The 18781-nt window shown below is 42.9% G+C and overlaps 2 protein-coding genes across 2 annotated transcripts; both read right to left on the reverse strand.

The window, feature by feature from the left end:
- Positions 1 to 11662: 11662 nt before the first annotated feature.
- LOC127756817 (uncharacterized) lies at positions 11663 to 15288 on the reverse strand. Its single transcript, XM_052282195.1, has 3 exons — positions 15011 to 15288; positions 12547 to 12830; positions 11663 to 12152 (listed from the first exon to the last, which is right to left on the reverse strand). The coding sequence occupies exons 2-3, from the start codon at positions 12818 to 12820 to the stop codon at positions 12073 to 12075; spliced, it is 354 nt and encodes a 117-aa protein (XP_052138155.1). The 5' UTR covers positions 12821 to 12830; positions 15011 to 15288; the 3' UTR covers positions 11663 to 12072.
- Positions 15289 to 16576: 1288 nt separating this feature from the next.
- LOC127756815 (uncharacterized) lies at positions 16577 to 17374 on the reverse strand. The gene has a single exon (XM_052282194.1). It carries the CDS (start codon positions 17342 to 17344, stop codon positions 16769 to 16771), a length of 576 nt encoding a protein of 191 aa, XP_052138154.1. The 5' UTR covers positions 17345 to 17374; the 3' UTR covers positions 16577 to 16768.
- Positions 17375 to 18781: the final 1407 nt, after the last annotated feature.

Here is an 18781-nt window from a genome sequence, read left to right on the forward strand (position 1 = left end):
TATCAGATTATTATCTATCACAAAAGAGAGAAAAGATTGAAAGATCTTGGATTAAACAATTCGTGTAATTGTTACTTTGGTGATAGATGATAAACCGATGTTTATGGGATTAACCTCTGTTTTACATAAGTTTTCAACAAGGTTATTTCCCGATAATGAGATGTGGTAGATATGCATTCTTTGGTGATGGACCTTAATCATGACAAGGATGAAATTCATGGAGATAAAGCGATATGTATCACTTCTTATCTCCTACTTTTTGATAGGTTCATATATATGATTTCCATGTTATTGTTATATAAGTGTGAGACTAATGTTTACTTGAGTCTTATCTTATTTAGTCTCCTTTACATTGAGAACATGGAGATCATGAAGGTATGTGTTTTTTTGTTTATCTTCATCATTACTACATATGCCTTCTCTATGTGTATATGATAAACCCCCATTGGTTCTTCTTTACTTATGCATACACTTGTCTCTCTTATATATTTCTTTGTATGCATATACTTAGGGGGAGCAAATCCTATACATTTATTGTGCATGTTTTAGATCCATGTTGTTCACCTATTATTTATATCGGATCTTTGCACTTTTTTTAGATAATGGGCAGCGCCCGGCCTCTGCATCATAAGATGAATGCACACGGCCAAACAAAGTATAAATAGGTACATAGACCCCGCAGTTTTAACAAGATGATGGCATAGCCAACCTAAGGGTTACATCCAAATAAGCAACTTTCAAACACACAAAGCAAGAGAGGAAACCAAAGTCTACGCTTGTAATCTTCCTCTAAAATTCCAACCCTGCTTGGAAAAGAAATTCATCACATTGTCTTCTAACAACATGCATCCATTTTTCACCATGATTCCATCTTCTTCATTAAGCAACAAGGCCCATTGACGCGCCCAGTGTGTTCCTCTGAATATTACCTGCAAAAAAGAATTAATTTTGGTACCATGAAATACCACATCATTTCGGCATAACCATAACGCCCAACATAGCGCCCCAATACACCCCAGAAAGAGATATCTTAGCTTAGGATGCAAACCATTAAGCCAACTACCGAAAAGATGCGCAACACTATTAGGCGGTGGAATACCAAAGGTGATATGTATAGCACTCCATATATACCTTGCAACACTACATTCAAGGAAAAGGTGATGTATGTTCTCATTAGAGCTACAAAAACAACACTTAGTACTACCTTTCCACTTTCTTTTCGCCATATTATCTTTTGTTAACATAACGCCCTTTTGCATGTACCACAGGAAAATCTTTATTTTCAGTGGAATTTTAAGTTTCCAAATCAAAGATTTCCTTGGTATAATATCTTGATACATAATAGCCTTATACATAGAGTTTACCGAAAAGGTTCCATCTCCTTTCAACCTCCACTTGAACGAGTCACTTTGTTCCGAAAGGTTAAAGGAACATACTTTTGCCACTAATTGGTACCAATATCTTCGGTTATCCCCTATCAATGCTCTCCTGAACGACACATTTAAAGGCAGCGTGCTTAGCACCCCTGCTACAGTTACATTCCTTCTCCTAACCAACGAATAAAGTGTGGGAAAAACTTTGTCGAAAGACGTATCCCCACACCAACAGTCCTCCCAAAACCTCACTTGTGCCCCATCATGAACTACCCAAGATCCGAAAGAAAGGAAGTCCCTCTTAACCTCCATGAGTCCTCCCCAAAAGTGTGAGTCTCCTGGACACCTTTCTACCTGGGTTATAGTCTTATTTGACAAGTATTTCCTTCTAAGCAAGGTTTGCCACACCCCTTCCTCATTTATCAATTGGAACAACCATTTGCTTAGCAAACATCTATTCTGTGTTTCCAAGTTTTGGATCTCGAGGCCACCACACTCCTTAGGGCTACATAAAACACTCCATTTGGCCAACCTATATTTCTTCTTATGCTCATCACACTGCCAAAAGAACCTGGACCTATAATAGTCTAGCTTCTTAAGTATACCCTTAGGTATCTCGAAAAAAGAGAGCATGAACATGGCCAAACTACTCAAAACTGAATTAATCAAGACCAACCTCCCTCCTACCGACAAGTGTTTCCCTTTCCAGCTGCTTAATTTTTTCTGGAATCTATCCTCAATAGCCTGCCAATCCTTGTTTGAGATTCTCTTATGATGCATTGGGATACCTAGATATTTAAATGGATACTTTCCCATATCACACCCAAAAATCTTTACGTAATCCATCATCACTTCCTTTGCCTTACCAAAATAAAAAAGCTCACTTTTATGAAAGTTGATCTTAAGCCCAGATAATTTCTCAAAAGTGCTTAGCACTAACTTGAGATTCCTGGCCTCCTCTAGATCATGCTCCATAAAAAGAATAGTATCATCTGCATATTGCAGAATTGAGAGCCCGTCGTCTACAAGATATGGAACGAGACCACGAATTTTCTTTTGCTCATTCGCCCTGTGCATTAGCAATGCTAACATATCAGCCACTAGGTTAAAGAGTATTGGAGACAACGGATCCCCTTGTCTAAGCCCTTTTTTTGTTTGGAAAAAGTTCCCCACATCCCCGTTCACCTTCACAGCTACACTCCCTCCTCTCACAATCATATCAATCCATTCACACCACTTTGGCGAGAATCCTTTCATCTTCAAAGTCTGTTGTAGAAACCTCCAATCAACTTTATCATACGCCTTCTCAAAATCTAGTTTCAAGATAACTCCGTCTCTTCTTTTCCTATGGATCTCATGAATTGTTTCATGTAAAATTACTACCCCTTCCATAATGTTTCTCCCTGGTAAGAAGGCTGATTGTGATGGTCTAATAACCTTTTGAGCTACTAGAGCTACTCTATTGGCTATGACCTTAGTAAAAATCTTAAAACTCACATTCAAAAGACAAATTGGTCTATACTGTTGAATCTTTCTTACTTCCTCTTGCTTTGGTAACAAAGTGATGATGCCAAAGTTTAGGCTATGAAGGGGTAACTTCATATCATGAAAGTCATGAAACATAGCCACGAGATCATCCTTAATTACATGCCAGAACACTTGATAGAACTCTGCCGGGAAGCCATCTGGTCCCGGCGCCTTATTATGTTCCATTTGAAAGATGGCCTCTTTTACTTCGTCCTCTGAAAAACTTTTCGTTAACACTTCATTTTCTTCTTCCGAAACCTGAGGAATGTCCTCTCTTTGCGATTCCATCAAGGAAAAGTTATTTCCCACTGGAGCCCCAAACAGATCTTTATAAAATTTGGTGATATACTTCTTAATTTGTACATCCCCTCTGATTACCCCTTTCTCCTGTTCTAGCTGAAAAATCCTAGTCTTCCTATGCTTTCCATTTGCTATCAAATGGTAGTATTTCGTGTTTCGATCCCCTTCTAAGATTCGCTTTGTTTTTGCCCTTTGAAGCCACTTAATTTCCTCTTCCCTCAACAAAAAGGATAGCCTCTGTTTCACATAATTTTTTAGGTCCAACTCCTGTCTAGACAGTAATTGAGACTCCGCCTTCTTATCTAGCTCTTCCGCTTTCGCGATTAGAATAGCCTTTTCCTTTTTATATGCTCCATTAATGTTCTTAGCCCATCCTCTCAAAAATTGTCTCAACCTCCTAATCTTATTTTGCCATTTCTCTAACTTGGTCGACCCTCTACTTTCCTTTCTCCAAACATCTGTGACCAATTCCAGAAAACCTTTTGTTAACAACCACCCTAGCTCAAACTTAAAAAGCGGTTGTTTATTTCCGTGAGTCCCTGATCCAGTATCCAACAAAAGTGGCGTGTGATCAGAGAACTCTCTGTTCAGTGCTCTAACAGTAGCAAGTGGAAATCTTAGTTCCCATTCTGTACTGGTAAGCACCCTATCTAGTTTTTCAAACGTTGGATTTTGCATAGAGCTTGCCCAAGTGAACTTGCGACCAGATAGTGCTAACTCCCTCAAGTTAACACTGTCAATGACCGCATTAAATAAAAAAGGCCACTTGTCATTGTACCTATCATTATTTTTCTCACTAGGATTTCTAATGATATTGAAATCCCCTCCCACCAACAATGGATACGGTTCTTTATTACATGCATTCACCAACTCCACTAAGAAGTCCTCTTTGAATTCCTCCTGAGCAGCTCCATAGACTGCCACAAGAATCCACTGAAAGCCATCCTCCTTATTTCTCACATGAAACTTGACATAAAACTCTCCTTCATCAATTGAAGCCACCTCCATAACCTCTAAGTTAACTCCTAAGAGAATCCCACCAGACCTACCTCTCGGTCTAGTCCAATGCCACATGAAGTCTCTACCACCGCAAATATGCTTAAGACATGATTCAGAAAAATCTTTTTTACATGTTTCTAAAAGAGCAATGAAGTCTAGCTTCAACTCCTTGGACGTGTCAGAAAGGAATCTAAACTTAGCCAAGTCACTAAGACCTCTGCTATTCCAAAAGATCCCTTTCATGATTGACATTTTTTTTATATAGCTTCGCAATTCTTACCCTTGCTTCTTTAACTTATTGCGATATTTCTTACGCTTATAAACTCGGATGCCATTATGCATATCACAGTTTAGGTGATTTTCTGCATCATCCATAACCTCATCCATTAAATCCCCACATAAGTGCCTGAGAGCCACGTTATGCATCTCATCTTCTTCAAAATCCGACAACTCATCGTTATTATTCTCACAAAACGAGTCAAAAGCTAAAGCATGTTCCACCCTACTTCTCTCTAGATCCTTTAAGCTATCAACTGAGTTATACATATCAAAACTAGATTTTCCTAAGTTCACCCCTAGGTTTTGCAAGTCTTTAACTATAGAAGAATTCGAGAAAGACAAAAACGAGTTTTTAGACTTGTTACCTAGCTGAGTGTCGAGGTTCTTCCATGCCTTCCTCTTTTCAGCCTTCTCCACCGAATGCTGCCCACCACTTGCCGCCAACCTCGAGCAAGCTCGCGTCGGCGTCAAAGAGACCTCCTTTATGTGTGCAGCTTTTGTCACTTTCTCCTCCATCGTGACCTCCAATCCCTTCCCTCCCCCATCATCTCCCTCTCCTCCCTTAACCCGTTCAGCCAGCTCTTCCTCCCCTCCTCCCTGCTGCCCTTCTTCTTCCATTACCTTTTGCGCTGCCTCATTTAACACGTTTTTCATCACCATATCTAAAATTTCCACTGCCCTTGCTGAACCTTCTCCTCCAAATCTGCCTCCCCATGGCCTTGTTCTTCCCCTAAAATTGGATCACCTTGCCTACCCAAATCTCCACTGCCACCTCCATCAATCACCATGTTATCCTCATTTTCCTCCTTATTCCCCACTCCATCTTCTCCCTCCCACCCCAGCTCATATTCTTTTCCTTCTTCCAAACCCTCATCACCACTACCATCATGTTCTATTTCCACCTCTTCCCCATTCTCGTCAAAACCCATCTTTTCCACTTTAACCTTGAGCTCAAAGAAGTGATCCCCAATAACCACATCAAGACTACTCGGAATGAGCCTTGGATTCAAAACCGCCACAAATATTCTCCCAAAATCATTCTTCCTCGTGGTCTTCATATCCACTGTTTGGGTAGCACCCAATAAAGATCCTACCGCCCACAATGTAAGAAAATCCCTAAGCTTCTTTCTCAGCCCATAAATCCTCACCCAAACCTTGGGGAGCAAAAAACCTTCCTCCTTCTCTACCCATTCCTCAAACAGCAACCTCACCCCCGTAGATGCTCCATTCTCCTTCACATCCGCTCCACCAAATGCAATAGCACGCTGCAACTCCACTTTAGACGGAAACACTACCATATAGGAATCATCTCCTTGTTCAATCGGTTCCCACTTCCATTTGGCTGAAACAACCTTTTGAAGGGTAGAGACTACCTTTTCTTTTGTAATCATCCCTCCCACTACTTTCACTAGAGCTATTTTAGACCCCTTCTTCCCCCTCTGTAGCGGCTGATGTGGTATGTGGTAGAAGCCCAATCCCTCCACCGAATAACCCACCGCATGAGCTGCTGGTCTAGATTCTTTAAGCACCGGACATCTATGATTCACATGATCGTGGCTGTCACAAATATCACAGTACAACATAGTGGAACAATTAGCCGAGATATGTCCCTTTTGAGAGCACCTCGCACATATCTTTACCCTTGCCCGTGATGATCCCAGCTCTCCTCTTTCTTGCTGTTCTTCACTATTAGCCAGCTCCAAACCCTTTCCAATATCTTCCTTGCCCTCTTCTCCTTGACATCCCTGCTGATTCACAACCACTGCCATGTCTCCTATCCGGACACTCCCCTCTCCCAAGGTAGCATCAGCTTTTGCCCCCATTGTACCACCACTGCCTCCTGCCTCCCCCTTCCCATCCTTATCCCCCTTCACTCCGCTACTGCCCCGGCTTCCTAACCTTCCTAAAGCTTGAGAATGTTGCTGCTGATTATGAAGACCTCTCGACTGAAACCTGCCATGCTGCTGTTGCCCCCCAAAACCTCTATTCTTCCAGCCATCTAACTGTCTCCCAGGTCGTCCCACAAAGCCTCCTCTCCTACCGAAGCTTCGAGCCCCCCTTGGATGGAACCTACCTCTGTTGCCAGGAGGACCAGTGCCCGGTGCAAACCCTAGGTTTCCTCCAAACCAGCCTTCCTCTCCATCTCTCCTGTGCCTGCTTGCTCCATCCCCTCCTTGAGCTCCATACCCCCAGCAGCCACCTCCACCATCCCCTCTCCAAGCCATGGCCGCTGCCTTGTTCTTGCCTTCCACCTTACTGCCGCCGCTATCGCCCTCGTGCCCACCCTCTCGCTGATTAGATTTTTTGCGTGTGGATTGGTCTGTCAATGTGGTCTGCTGCATCGCCTCCTCTTCGTAACAAAAACATCCGTTCGCCTTCCTTTGTGTGGCCCACTTGTAACTACCCGCTCTGGACAAAAGCCGGCCCAAAGGTGTGATTAACTTCTGGCCCAGCCCAAATCGTCGTGTGGTAATCACGCCCGACCAACTGCCACCCGACGGATTCGCTGCCAAGATCACGATGTCTTCCTGTCCCCCTTCGTTTGAAAAAAAACAGTCGCCATCTACCTCCTCGAGGTTCGCCTGCGTTCCGCCGGCAAGCAACAACGACTTCCCGGCCGGGCACAGCACTGCCGGCCGAAGGTCTCTTGCACTGTTTTTCTCAAGAGCTGCGAACAGATAATCCTCGAAAGTGCACTGCTGTGAAGGTCTAGCCTTGGGCAGCGGGCCTCTCCAAGGTTTACATCTCGCTCTATTGCTGATCACCGCATCTACAACCACCTCTGCTCGCCTCCCCTTCCTTGTTCTAGCAAGATTGGAAACAGAGCGAGCCTTACGTGATGAGCTCAAACACAACAAACTTTCTCCTGCTGCCACCACCTCATCCACCGTGAAACCCACCCTCAACGCTCTTTGAATGAAATCCCCCTCTAAAATTTCCTCTGATTCAACTCCTTGTTCCACACCGCCTTCCTCAAGTTCTTCCACTTCCGACTCAGAGTTATCCTCACTCCCTAGCACCCAAAACCGTGACCCAAAAGGTTGTGATTTCGGTGTGCACAATGGTTCATCAGCGAGGAACTTTGTTGGTGCGGAGAACCTGCGCTTAGGGTACGAAGTCCCTAGTGATGAAGCAGGTGATGCACCTCTCGTTGTCTCTTCACTATCGAGACAATCGCCAGCAATACTCTGAGGAGCCGCCATGGACTCTTCCTGTTCCGGCGAAATGTCTAGCGACACCGTTGGTGCCAGCGTCAGACGTCTTCGGCATCCTCTCCGTTTCTCCATTCTCTAGTGTTGCTTAACAACCAGCTGCGAGACTAGCTCCCAGACATCGGTTGCCAAGACTACCAGCGTGCTAGGAATCAGTACCACCAATACCGCCGACTGGCTGCCGTCGACCACCTCTTTTCTTTTCTACTTACCTCGCGCGCCAACGGTTCAGTGCCCCCAGACGCTTCCGCCAGACGGCGCACGCCGTCGAACGGCGCTCGCCGCAGTCCACCGCTCGCCGCCGGCGATCCACTCGACCGCTGCCCACCACCCACCGAGGGAAGATGAACGAGGCAACGGGTATTCGACGATCTTTGCACTTGAGTTGCATACGAGTATATGACACTTGTGATGTTAATGAATACTCAACAAACATATCCATATCTTTCATATGCAACCGGTTGGTCATCAAGTGAAGGATGACAACCGATTTGTTGAGACTAATGTTCTCCTTTGAGATGTGAAAAGGAATAGGTCCCACTATGATGAGGCTAATGGATGACACCATGGGTTAATGGTCACCAAGCCAAGGACATCGCCATGTTGGCAAGAATGAAATCAAGCTTGTGATGAGAAGAAAGTCTTGACAAATGATGGTAAATACCTTGGTATAAACATGGTTGAATCAAATGGTCACAAGTGTTGATCTCGACTCAAGCTTGACCCCAAGATGGATGGCGCAAGGCAAAGGTATAATGTAGCTAAGAATGTTTTCTTAGTCTTTTCCCGGTCTTGGTGTTTGGTGTAGACTGGATTTGCTAGATAGGCGCCGTACTATCAAGAGGGGTCTATGAAGCGAGCTTGTGGATGATCTTGTGCCATATTAGTTCATATGCATGTAGGTGTATTTGGTGGGCTTGTCTAGCCAAGTGTGGTGAGTTTTCTCAAGTCCTAAACAAAGAGAGATGTGGGCAAATCCTATAGGTTTGGGTAGCCTCATGTGGTTATGTCCGGTGGAGTATCCTTTGGAGTGTGAGCCCTTTCTCCCTGAGAAAAGTTGTGTTTCTTGGATGGATTGTTCATGGGTTGGATAGTCCTTTGAATAAGCTTTCCATAAAGTCCAAGAACGCCAAATTCCGAGACCCGAGTCAAGAGATATCGTCGTTTTACTAACGGTCAGTTGAGCTGAAAAGTGACCTGCGGTCTGACCGTGGGCCTTAGGCCGGTCTGACCGGGCCTGTTAGCCGGTCTGACCGGCCCCACTGGTCTGTTGCACTGGTCTGGTTTTTGGTGGCGATACAGAGCCGCTAGAGCCGCAACCGGTCAGACCGAGCCGACGGCGGTCTGACCGAGCCGTGGACGGTCTGACCAGCCACTACACTGCGGTCAGACCGGCCAGGTTGAGTGGGCTCAATGATTGCCCTATAACGGCTAGTTTTCTAGCCGTTACAAAGTAGTTCGGTCTGACCGGCCTCACAACGGCGGTCTGACCGGCAGAGTACAAAGTTGGGGATTTCGGTTCCAACGGCTAGTTTTGGTGGTTAGGGGTATATATACCCACTCCCCAGCAGCAAGGGTAAGGTTTTGGCACTCCATTGCATTATCTTGAACCCTTGCAAGAGCTCTCACACCCTTGTGCACTTAGTTTATCTAGTGAGGTGTTAGAGAGTGAGTTAAGCCAATCCAAGTGCATTGCTTCATTGTTTTAGCTAGTGTGGCACTTGATCATCCTCGGCAAGCATCCTAGACTTGTTACTCTTGGAGGTTGCCGCCTCCTAGACGGCTTGTGTAGGTGTTGCCCGGTGACCTCTCCGAGGAGATTGTGGAGGAAGCCCGGCTCCGTTTGTGAGTGGTTTGGAGTTTACCACCTTCGGAGTGAAGGAAGAACTACCCCGAGTGATCGAGGCTTGGGTAGTCCTCTCCGTGGGCCGGCTCCCGCCTTGCCCACCCCTTGACGAAGGGGGCGTGCGGTGGCTTCGTGGTTGAGCGGTGGAGTTGGGCTCGCCTCAACGGGGATTAGGAAACCGGCGAGTTTCCGAACCTCGGTGAAAAATTCCTTGTCTCTTGTCTCATTTATTTGTTGCATTTACATTTGTGCTATTTACATTCATAGAGACATATTTGAGCCCATATCACCTAGGTTTGTAAAACTTAACTTAGTTGCTTAGTTAACCTTGCACCTTACCTTGCTTAGCAACTTAGGTTAGTTTTGTTTAAGTGCCATTAAGTTTTAAAACCGCCTATTCACCCCCCTCTAGTCGGCCTGCTTGATCCTACACTCCCTGCGCTGAGTCGCTATTGCATCGCCTACTCACAGCAGCCACCCCGCGCCGATCGCCGTCGCTTGCCCTACTCGCCATCACCTCCCCACACCAAGCCGCCGCCATCTCATCGCACTGAGCTGCCGTCTTCCTGCGTTGAGCTCTAGCTAGGCCACTGACTCCTTATGCAGAGTCGTCACCACCGTCACCTCCTCCCTACAAGGAGCCGCTGCCGCCTAGCCAGGCTATCACTGATTCCTCCTCCCTGTGAGGAGCTGCCACTGCCATTGCCTGGTTGGGCCACCACTGTCGCCTCCTCCCTACGAGCAGCTGCTTGGCTGGGCCTCCTTCCTACACGGAACTGCCGCTGTCATCACCTCCTCTTCGCCGCCTGGCTGAGCTGCTATTGCCTTAGGTTTGGGGGCATGAATTTGGATTTGGGATAGGAAAATGACTCAAGGGTATTGTTTGCATATGGCAAAATCTCCACGGGTAGAAAGGTTAACTGTTAAGTTGAAATAATATTATTTCTTGTTTTATTACTTTTTAGTTTAGCAATCCTGGACCCACTAACTTCTATAAAAAATATTTGAAAAGAAATAATGAAAACCAAAAAATAGGGAAAAACAATATCGGAATCAAAGTAGCAGCAAGAATAAAATTGTCCCAATTCAATATGATGGATGAAATGAAACAAAAAGACGATTATATCTTGCTGTTTCAAATTGCTATGTGATGCAAAAATTATGAAATTGTTTCAAAATCACACTACAATATGTAAGTAAAAAAAAATTAAAAAGCCCTATTTTAATCTGGTTGTGGTAACTTCCATTCGAAATTAATTTATTAGCTGAATTTGATTGCATTAATTACGAACTCTATACTTATACAAGTAAACATTGGTCCTTATTGTAATACAATGGTTGACATATTAATGGAGTCTAAATAGTTCTTTTTTTTAAGAAATAAGGTTATAGGACCCGGCTAATTGTTAAACATTTATGTCCCCTTAATGCACATCTTTATAAAATTGACTAATGCGTGCATGCAGTCAAGCTTTACAAAGTTTGGCAACGATCACAAACAAGTATCAACATTTATTATATGACATTGAATTATTACTAGCCTTTAGGGCTTAATTGATCATCCTCTTATATTTATGGCCTAAAATGTAAAGGCGCAACAGAGTTTTGAAAGTAATCTACGCGTCTTGTGCCAATCCATCTTCTTGATGATTTTGGTTTAGCTTATAGCAATTATCGGTGCAAATACCATGTGTATATGGAATAACATGACCAACAGTATTATAGGTGGCAAATAACAATTAACATCGGTACCATTAGTTGTGGCATACAAAATCTGGAAAAGGCTCCAGGGTGTTGGTCTGACCGGCTATAGGTAGCCCGATCTAACAAGCCAGGTACTTGGTCTGACCGACGGCTATAGGTAGCCCGATCTAACCAGCCTGGTACTTGGTCTGACCGACAGTTAGTGAGATGGTTAGACCGGCCACAAGAGGCATGATCTGGCCGAGGTAGGGCGCAGTCTGACCGGTCATGATGAGCACGGTCTGACCAATAGAGGGAGCGGTAACTATTCTCTCAACGAAATATGCAAAGGAATTGATTTCCTTCCAGTAGCACAGAAGGAATTTATCCATACAAATATCATCATAGAGAAAAGCAGTACAAAATGATACACATTGCCATCAGCTGCTATAAGAGCTTGAATATATAGATGAAAGTATGGTTATACTATTTCTGCAGCCAAAATAAAAACCTTAATGATACCAACACAAAATACAATGGAATTGTGGAATAAAAATATGCGGTAACTTTAAAACAGCCATCTACTCCTGGTGACAAACAGCCATCTACATCTGGAGTATGTAGCAAGAGACGAGTATGATCACGAGTTTACTTTGTCTGTACAGCACAGATAAGTGACACCTGGTGAGCAATGCCATCGGGTGAACACAGAAGTCAGCAGCTGACTTCATTTAGATGTTAACATTTTAGTGGTAATAAAATAAAGAGCTCATTTTGATTCCTGCATCCTGAAGTTTTTGCCCATGTTCTATCGCCACTGTCCCTTGGTGAGACAAATGAAAACAATGGAAGGTTAATAATCTGGAATAGATGCAAAGGTGTACCCTGGTGCTCCTCTCGAGGAATAGTAAGCAACTCGAGTCTCATAAAAACCTACAAAACAATGTCAGAACAATATAATCCTTCTCGCTAAATGGATACAATAGTAGAGATGTCTGTCTACTATCTACAATAATAACAAAGGACATAATTTTACACTAATGCACATTTAAATAGATTTCATATCCAAAGAGATTCTGTTTCCAGTATGGCACTCCCTCCGTTCCATATTATAAGGCGTTTTGGGTTTGTCCTAAGTCAAACTTCTTCAAATTTGATCAAGTTTATAAAAAAATGTAGCAACATTTCCAACAAACTACACTAAAATAAATACTTTTGAACAAAGTCATGGAAAATGATCAATTAATAATTGGGGAAAATTTTTCATTGAGAAGATGAAAAAATTTCCATAATAACGTGAAAATGTAAGGTAAGAACATTAACATACCAGGAAGGAAGGCAAGGATGCCCAGGAACAAGAGACCATATGCCTGAGAGTTATCCCCCTCCATGTGACCTGTGAATATAAAATATGACAGGAAGAGAAGCGAACATCCTAGGAGGAGGAGGAATAGTGCCAGGGCAATTGACTTCCACGGGATTTTTCTGAGGGATTTTGGGGTGTAAGTGAACCGAAGGTCAACATCATCAGTAAGATTGCTGTCATCCCTGTCCTCTGTAGGAAGTGGAGCATACCCCCGAACATTGCGTCTAGACGCCATAGTGCAGTGTCTGCATTTGAAACACATACTGTAAAATACATGTAGAAAATGACATGGTAATACACAGTAAGATCTAAGAGTCAATTGACAAAGAAAAGTTGAAATCCACTGTTGCTGCTAATGATAATAAAAAATTACAAGCTTTGAAAAAATAAGGTGCACCAAACAGTCACAGAGATGATATGACAAACAAAACTAAGGTTGTGGTTGCCGTCGCATGTGCCATGCCAAGGGCCTTAATGGACTGCATGTGACATGGGCATCACAAATTTCATGTGAATCATTCTCAGAGAAGAACTAATAGTTTTTATAGAATGATTAGCAAAATATAAGAAAAAATTTTCTGTAATGCGACATGTAATTTGAAGCCAACTCAAAGAACAGAATCAAAGACAAGAACAGGATGGCATACCAGACAGAATTTTTCTCTAGGTTGTTGCATATATCAAATAAAACCTTATGCAACAAGATGCGTATTAAAAGCTTTGATCATCTACAATCATCTGCACGAACTAAGGCTAAAATGAGCAATCTATTCTACAGGATAACAATCAGAAAATATGGGCTAAACAAGACACATCTACCCTGACCTCCGAACACAAGTACTAACAAAATATGGAGTACATTAGTACCTTGATGTGCAAATTAGTTAGAATCTGAAATAGTACTAACAAAACATGAATACCTCAGATTTTTATATCTGAAAAAACACCTCAAAATATACTAGTCTTTAGAACCTTTCCAAAACTGTATCTTAGTTCTGTATACTCCTACATTATAGCCAAGAAAATCATACCAGCAGCCTACTGTTAGTAAGAATCACCAATCTGAGCCTTTATATGTCTCCTAGCTCTGAACCAGATCTATAGAAGAGGGGAAAACGAATTACAGGCAAGTCAGCAAAACTGGTCCGAGTGGTAAACAAATCACAGAAAGAAATCAGAAGAGACAGGGGTGGCAACACCAACGCTTGTCTCAGGAAAGGATTGAAGGAACGAGGAGGGGGTCTGGGGGAAATAGAAGAGGAACAGGCGAGGACGAGAGCACGTCTGGAGACTGGAGTGGCGTGTCATCTCCCTTGATCCTGATTTCCTTCGGTAGCCATACTGTTGGCCCGATTGGGCCTTTATTATCATGCATATAGAGGTACCATCTATGGGCTTGGGGCCCCTAACTAATGGGGGTCCAGATCGGTCGTCCTTACTGACCTGCCTCAGGGCCAGCCCTGTGAACTTCACAAGTTTATAAACATCGAGCAGCAAAATATCATTTAATTAACATAAAAAAAGGAAAACCCTACAATAACTTATAATTCTCCAGGTAAGGACCTTCTGACCCCTTCCCCCCCTCTTTTTTTTTGTTTCTTTTTTGCAAGTAGCAGGGCAGAATGTGATAGAAGAGAAAAACAGTAATAGGATCATAGTACCAGTGGCTGACTTGCAAGAAACCAAACTTTTTGCAGGCACAATAAATCCATCTAAAATTCAGGAGCCTAATCTTTGGGACTAGAACCGATGAGTGAGTATTCCTAAAAAAGATGGAGTTGTACAGTTTTTATTACTCGACCATGGAAGATCACAAAGACACAGAAGTTAGTACGGTTCAAGGGCGCATCTGCTATAATGTGAGAGTCCAAGATTTTGCTACCCCTGGGCTAACAGTACAGTGTTCTAGGCTTAATTTTGGCAAAAAAAAAAGGAAAGAAAAGAAAAAAAAACACAGATAGCAGCCTCTGAGATTTGACGAATATTGTCAATTTACAGTGCTTAGATTACTTTTAGTTTTTCCGATGACGGTGCTTAGACTACAAGCCGGCTGTACAATGGAGTCATACAAGATTATGGGTTCAGTCTTAATAGTAACTCTTCAACTCTGAGGCTATAAGCCTAAACAAGCAAATGCTCAACATAATAAACATAAAAATAAAGGATCGAACTATGCTTTGAGCAACAAATTATATTGTACATTTGGCATCATATCAGCTTGTCGTGGGGCAAGGAAAACATACAAAATCTTGTAATTTCACAGGCAAAATGTTCATTCTCTAGTTCGTTCAGACAGAAAGGTGTTAAATTCAATCGTAATGGTCATACCTAATTTCAACAAGGCAATATCACAAGAAACCTCTCAAACGAATTTCTATATGAGGGATGTCCAGCAATCAAATGCCATAAACGAATTTTTGTTTACCTTTTTTTCCTAGATGGAGATGTCCCTCGGTGATGAAGGGGAGAAAGGAGACAAACTGTCGACGACGGAGGCCACCGTGCGATGGGGTGGTGGGAGGCCGGATTCAGGAGGTGGTGGCAGCCGCGGAGGACTCGGTGGCGGCGCGCAGGCGGCCGTCGAGGTGGAGATCGGTCGCGGCGCGGAGGAGGGCGAGGGGAGCGGCGGATCGGGGGTGGGGAAACGCGATAGGCAGGGGGATTGGGGATTTTTTATTTATTTTTTTTTTGACTATTTGCCATCTTCTCCAATGCCACACTCCTAAATGCCATCTTCCCAAAAATTGTAGCTGAATTGCCATTGGTCCCCCCACATTAGTTGATTTCCTACCATTTTGGTCCATTCTTGACGTCACATCAGCAGCCACCTCATGACACTTCAAGAAAATGACAATGATACCCCTACCCGTTTAGTGCAAATTTAACACAGCTCACAGCAAATAAAATGAAACCAACTTCAATGCACAACAATTTCACAAGCAAACACAGCTTGGAACATACAACAAAACTTGCAATTGGGTGGAGCCATGGCTCCCTCAAACCTTTCTGAAAACCAAACCCTAGACAGATCAATCAAAAAAAAGAAGCAAAGATCATGAAAAAAAATTGATGCCAAATCAAAGAGGGAAATACAAAGGATCTGTTCTTTTACTTGGGATTGTATCATTGTTTGGCCACCGCCGGCGGAGTCGCCTAGAGCATGGAGCGACGCGAAGTCAGACGAGGAGGAGCGATGCGAAGCCTGGAGAAAGTAGCGATGCAAATATTAGAGTTTTTCTCCCACTCCCTGTGCGTAAGGGCAAAACAGGGATTTCGCCCCATCCAATGCTGATTTGGCATAAAAAAGAAAAAAATGGCTGAGAATCAACTAATATATGGACCCGGTGGCAATTTATCTAGAATTTTTGAGAAGATGGCATTTGGGAGTGTGGCATCGGGGAAGATGGCAAATAGTCAAAAATCCCGGGGATTGAGGGTGGCCGCCTTCCCCCCCCCCCCTTTTTTTACGGTATAGAATTCATCTAGAGTATTTCTGCTCTATTCTGCATTAGAACTCCCTCGGCTGGAAAATATAATATATGCGCATTTTACTACCTCCGTTTCAAGTTATAAAATATTTTGACTTTGGTCAAAGTTAAACTGCTTCAAGTTTGTCTACGTTCGTAGAAAAATACAATAACATTTTTAACCCAAGACAAATTTAATATGAAAATATATTCAATTACTGATTTAATGAAACTAATTTGGTATTATAAATATTACTATGTTTCTCCATAAACTTAGTCAAACTTGAAGTAGTTTGACTTTAACCAAAGTCAAAACGTCTTGTAACCTGAAACGGAGGGAGTAGTTTTTTCTAGACTGATCATGGATTTTAGTTTTTATTAAAATTACGCCAAAACATGTAGATATATAGTACATGTGGTGACGCTATATTCGTATTTCATATGAAGTTAATTTTATAATATATTGATATAAATTATCAAAGAAATTAATGATCAAAGTTATCAAAGGCCATGTCAAAAACTAAAATGCCTTATATTCCTCATCGAAGGGATCGCATACTACGTAATCATGTATTTGTCTGTATGTTCTTTCTTTCTTTGCAAATCCATATAACTTAACCTCCTTGATCCTTGTTTATTTCAAAATTAAAGGACATGACAAAGGGATATGCTAAGAAAAAAAAAGACTAGGTGTATATAAACATTGTCTCTTGATATCAGTGTTCCTCATTGAGTAACAAAGCGCCAAGCTTGGCGAGCTCAAAGCTGTCATGGTTCTCTGTGGTGAGCAATGACTTGACATTACTCTTCCCGAACCCTTTCTCGCATTCCTCCACCATGTTGGCTGCCTTCTCCAACGCCGACATCGCCTCCGGAAACCTGCCAGCTTGCACGTTGTAGAAGATGCCAAGCTGACCCTGTAGCATGCTGGCGTATGTTGCCTGGCATGACTGGAAGCACACCGTCGTGGCGTCGCCGGGTTTCAAGCCGTTGCCGTCGTCCTTAAGGATGTTGTCTATCTTGGCCTTGGTGCTCGTCGTGTTGGATGTCAGGAGGTCGATGGCGATGATGGCGAGGTCACTGTAGTGGCTGGCGTTGAGGCTCCGGCTGTCGGAACCGAGCGCGTCCATGCAGAACGTGATGCTGATGACGCCGCTGCTGCTGCCAGCGACGATCTTGCATGCGCCGGACATGAAAGAGTCAGCGTTGGCGGCATGTTGAGCTTGAGACGCCGCGACGAGGGCGACGGCGAAGAGGAAGAATGCATTGACGATGCCATGGGAGGAGACCATTGTGAAACCTCGATCTATCTGCAAGATGATGTCGAATGGTTTTTTTGGATGAATACTTTTGTGGCCTTGCGTGTGAACTATTTATGGACAGGTTTTGCATGGTGTTAAAAACGAACAGATCATCTCCAGTTAATAATTAGATAGAGTAGATCCGTAAAATCAATTATTGATTCCCTGTAAATCTCTGACCAAATATGGCTGAGGCATATACAATGACAATCATTAGCATGTTTTGAAGTTATTAATAAGATGATTTTACTTACATAAAAAAGAGAAGACAGAGAAATATATTTGTTACTTGTGACAATGACAGACTTTTAGTGTTTCTAAAATAACATTTGTCGCATGAGAATCGATGAAAGAAAAGAACGATAATAAAAAAATAGTTTTGGTGTATTAATTGTTAGAGTAGTATTTTACCATCTCTACTGCTGCTGTAAATTGTAATAAGATAGTCTCTAAATGAACTAAGAACCTATACTAGCTTTAACTTTAAACATGCCTAATAAAACATCCTTACCGTTGCATAGAGTTGATGATTTTTTTTATATGCTGTACCATCAATAATTAAGCTCGTAAAACTATACTATATATGCCTCCGATTCATTTGATGTTAATAAAAAGACTGACAGTTGCTAGTTTCCTATAACATGTTCTACTCTCACATCATTTCAGGGAAGATGGAGGTCTGGAGCATATATATATATAGAAGCAGACAAGAGAGCCGACGGTTTGAATCAACGATGAGATTGAGATATCTCGCACTGACTGAACTGCATTCCATGCAGGTGACGGCGGATCAATCCCTAATTAGCTGTGGAATCAGAAAATCGATTGATATATAGCTTGAGTTTCAGTCATTATCTTAAAAAAAATTATCGAGTTTCAGTAATCTATACTCGAGATATATCTGTGCTGGACTCTATCGTCTTGATTATTGACCGCACGATCATGATCAACTGGTTCCCGTGGACTCGATAGGGTTCGGAAACTAATTCTCCAACCCCGCGTAACATTCGTGACGCCTCCGACCCCTCTTTCCTCCACATCGTTGCACATTCTCGATCCAACGGCTCGATCGTGTGAACCCAACTTGGGGAGGGGGTTCGGAGAATTATTCTTCAACCTGGCATGACCTCCCGCTAAGCCGTCGCAGCGCCTGCCGTGCCTCGGACACCCCATTCTACCGGCCGAACGCCTCTGGCAAGCCATTGTGTTGCGCTCGGGCAGCAAACACCACGAGACTCATGGCGCTCACTATGTATCTCGAGATAAAATTCGATACCTCTAGATACTAAGTATCTCGAGATACCTCTAGATATTAGTGTAAAATTTTCTAGTTAAAATCTAATTCCTATGTATACTAAGTATCTCAAGATAAGAAAAAGGTGTAAAATTTAGGTGCCAAGATATCTTCTCAAGGATCGTAAAATTTCA

The sequence above is a fragment of the Oryza glaberrima genome, chromosome 12, assembly GCF_000147395.1.
Source record: "Oryza glaberrima chromosome 12, OglaRS2, whole genome shotgun sequence".
NCBI lineage: Eukaryota > Viridiplantae > Streptophyta > Magnoliopsida > Poales > Poaceae > Oryza > Oryza glaberrima.

Bases quoted from the DNA above. Each gene is read 5' to 3' on its own strand.
- LOC127756817 (XM_052282195.1), bottom strand. From the start codon at position 12,820: ATGGCGTCTAGACGCAATGTTCGGGGGTATGCTCCACTTCCTACAGAG. The intron at 12,153-12,546 runs GTATGTTAATGT...ATTGTTTTGTAG, and splicing joins CATCCTTGCCTTCCTTCCTG to GTTTTTATGAGACTCGAGTT.
- LOC127756815 (XM_052282194.1), bottom strand. From the start codon at position 17,344: ATGGTCTCCTCCCATGGCATCGTCAATGCATTCTTCCTCTTCGCCGTC.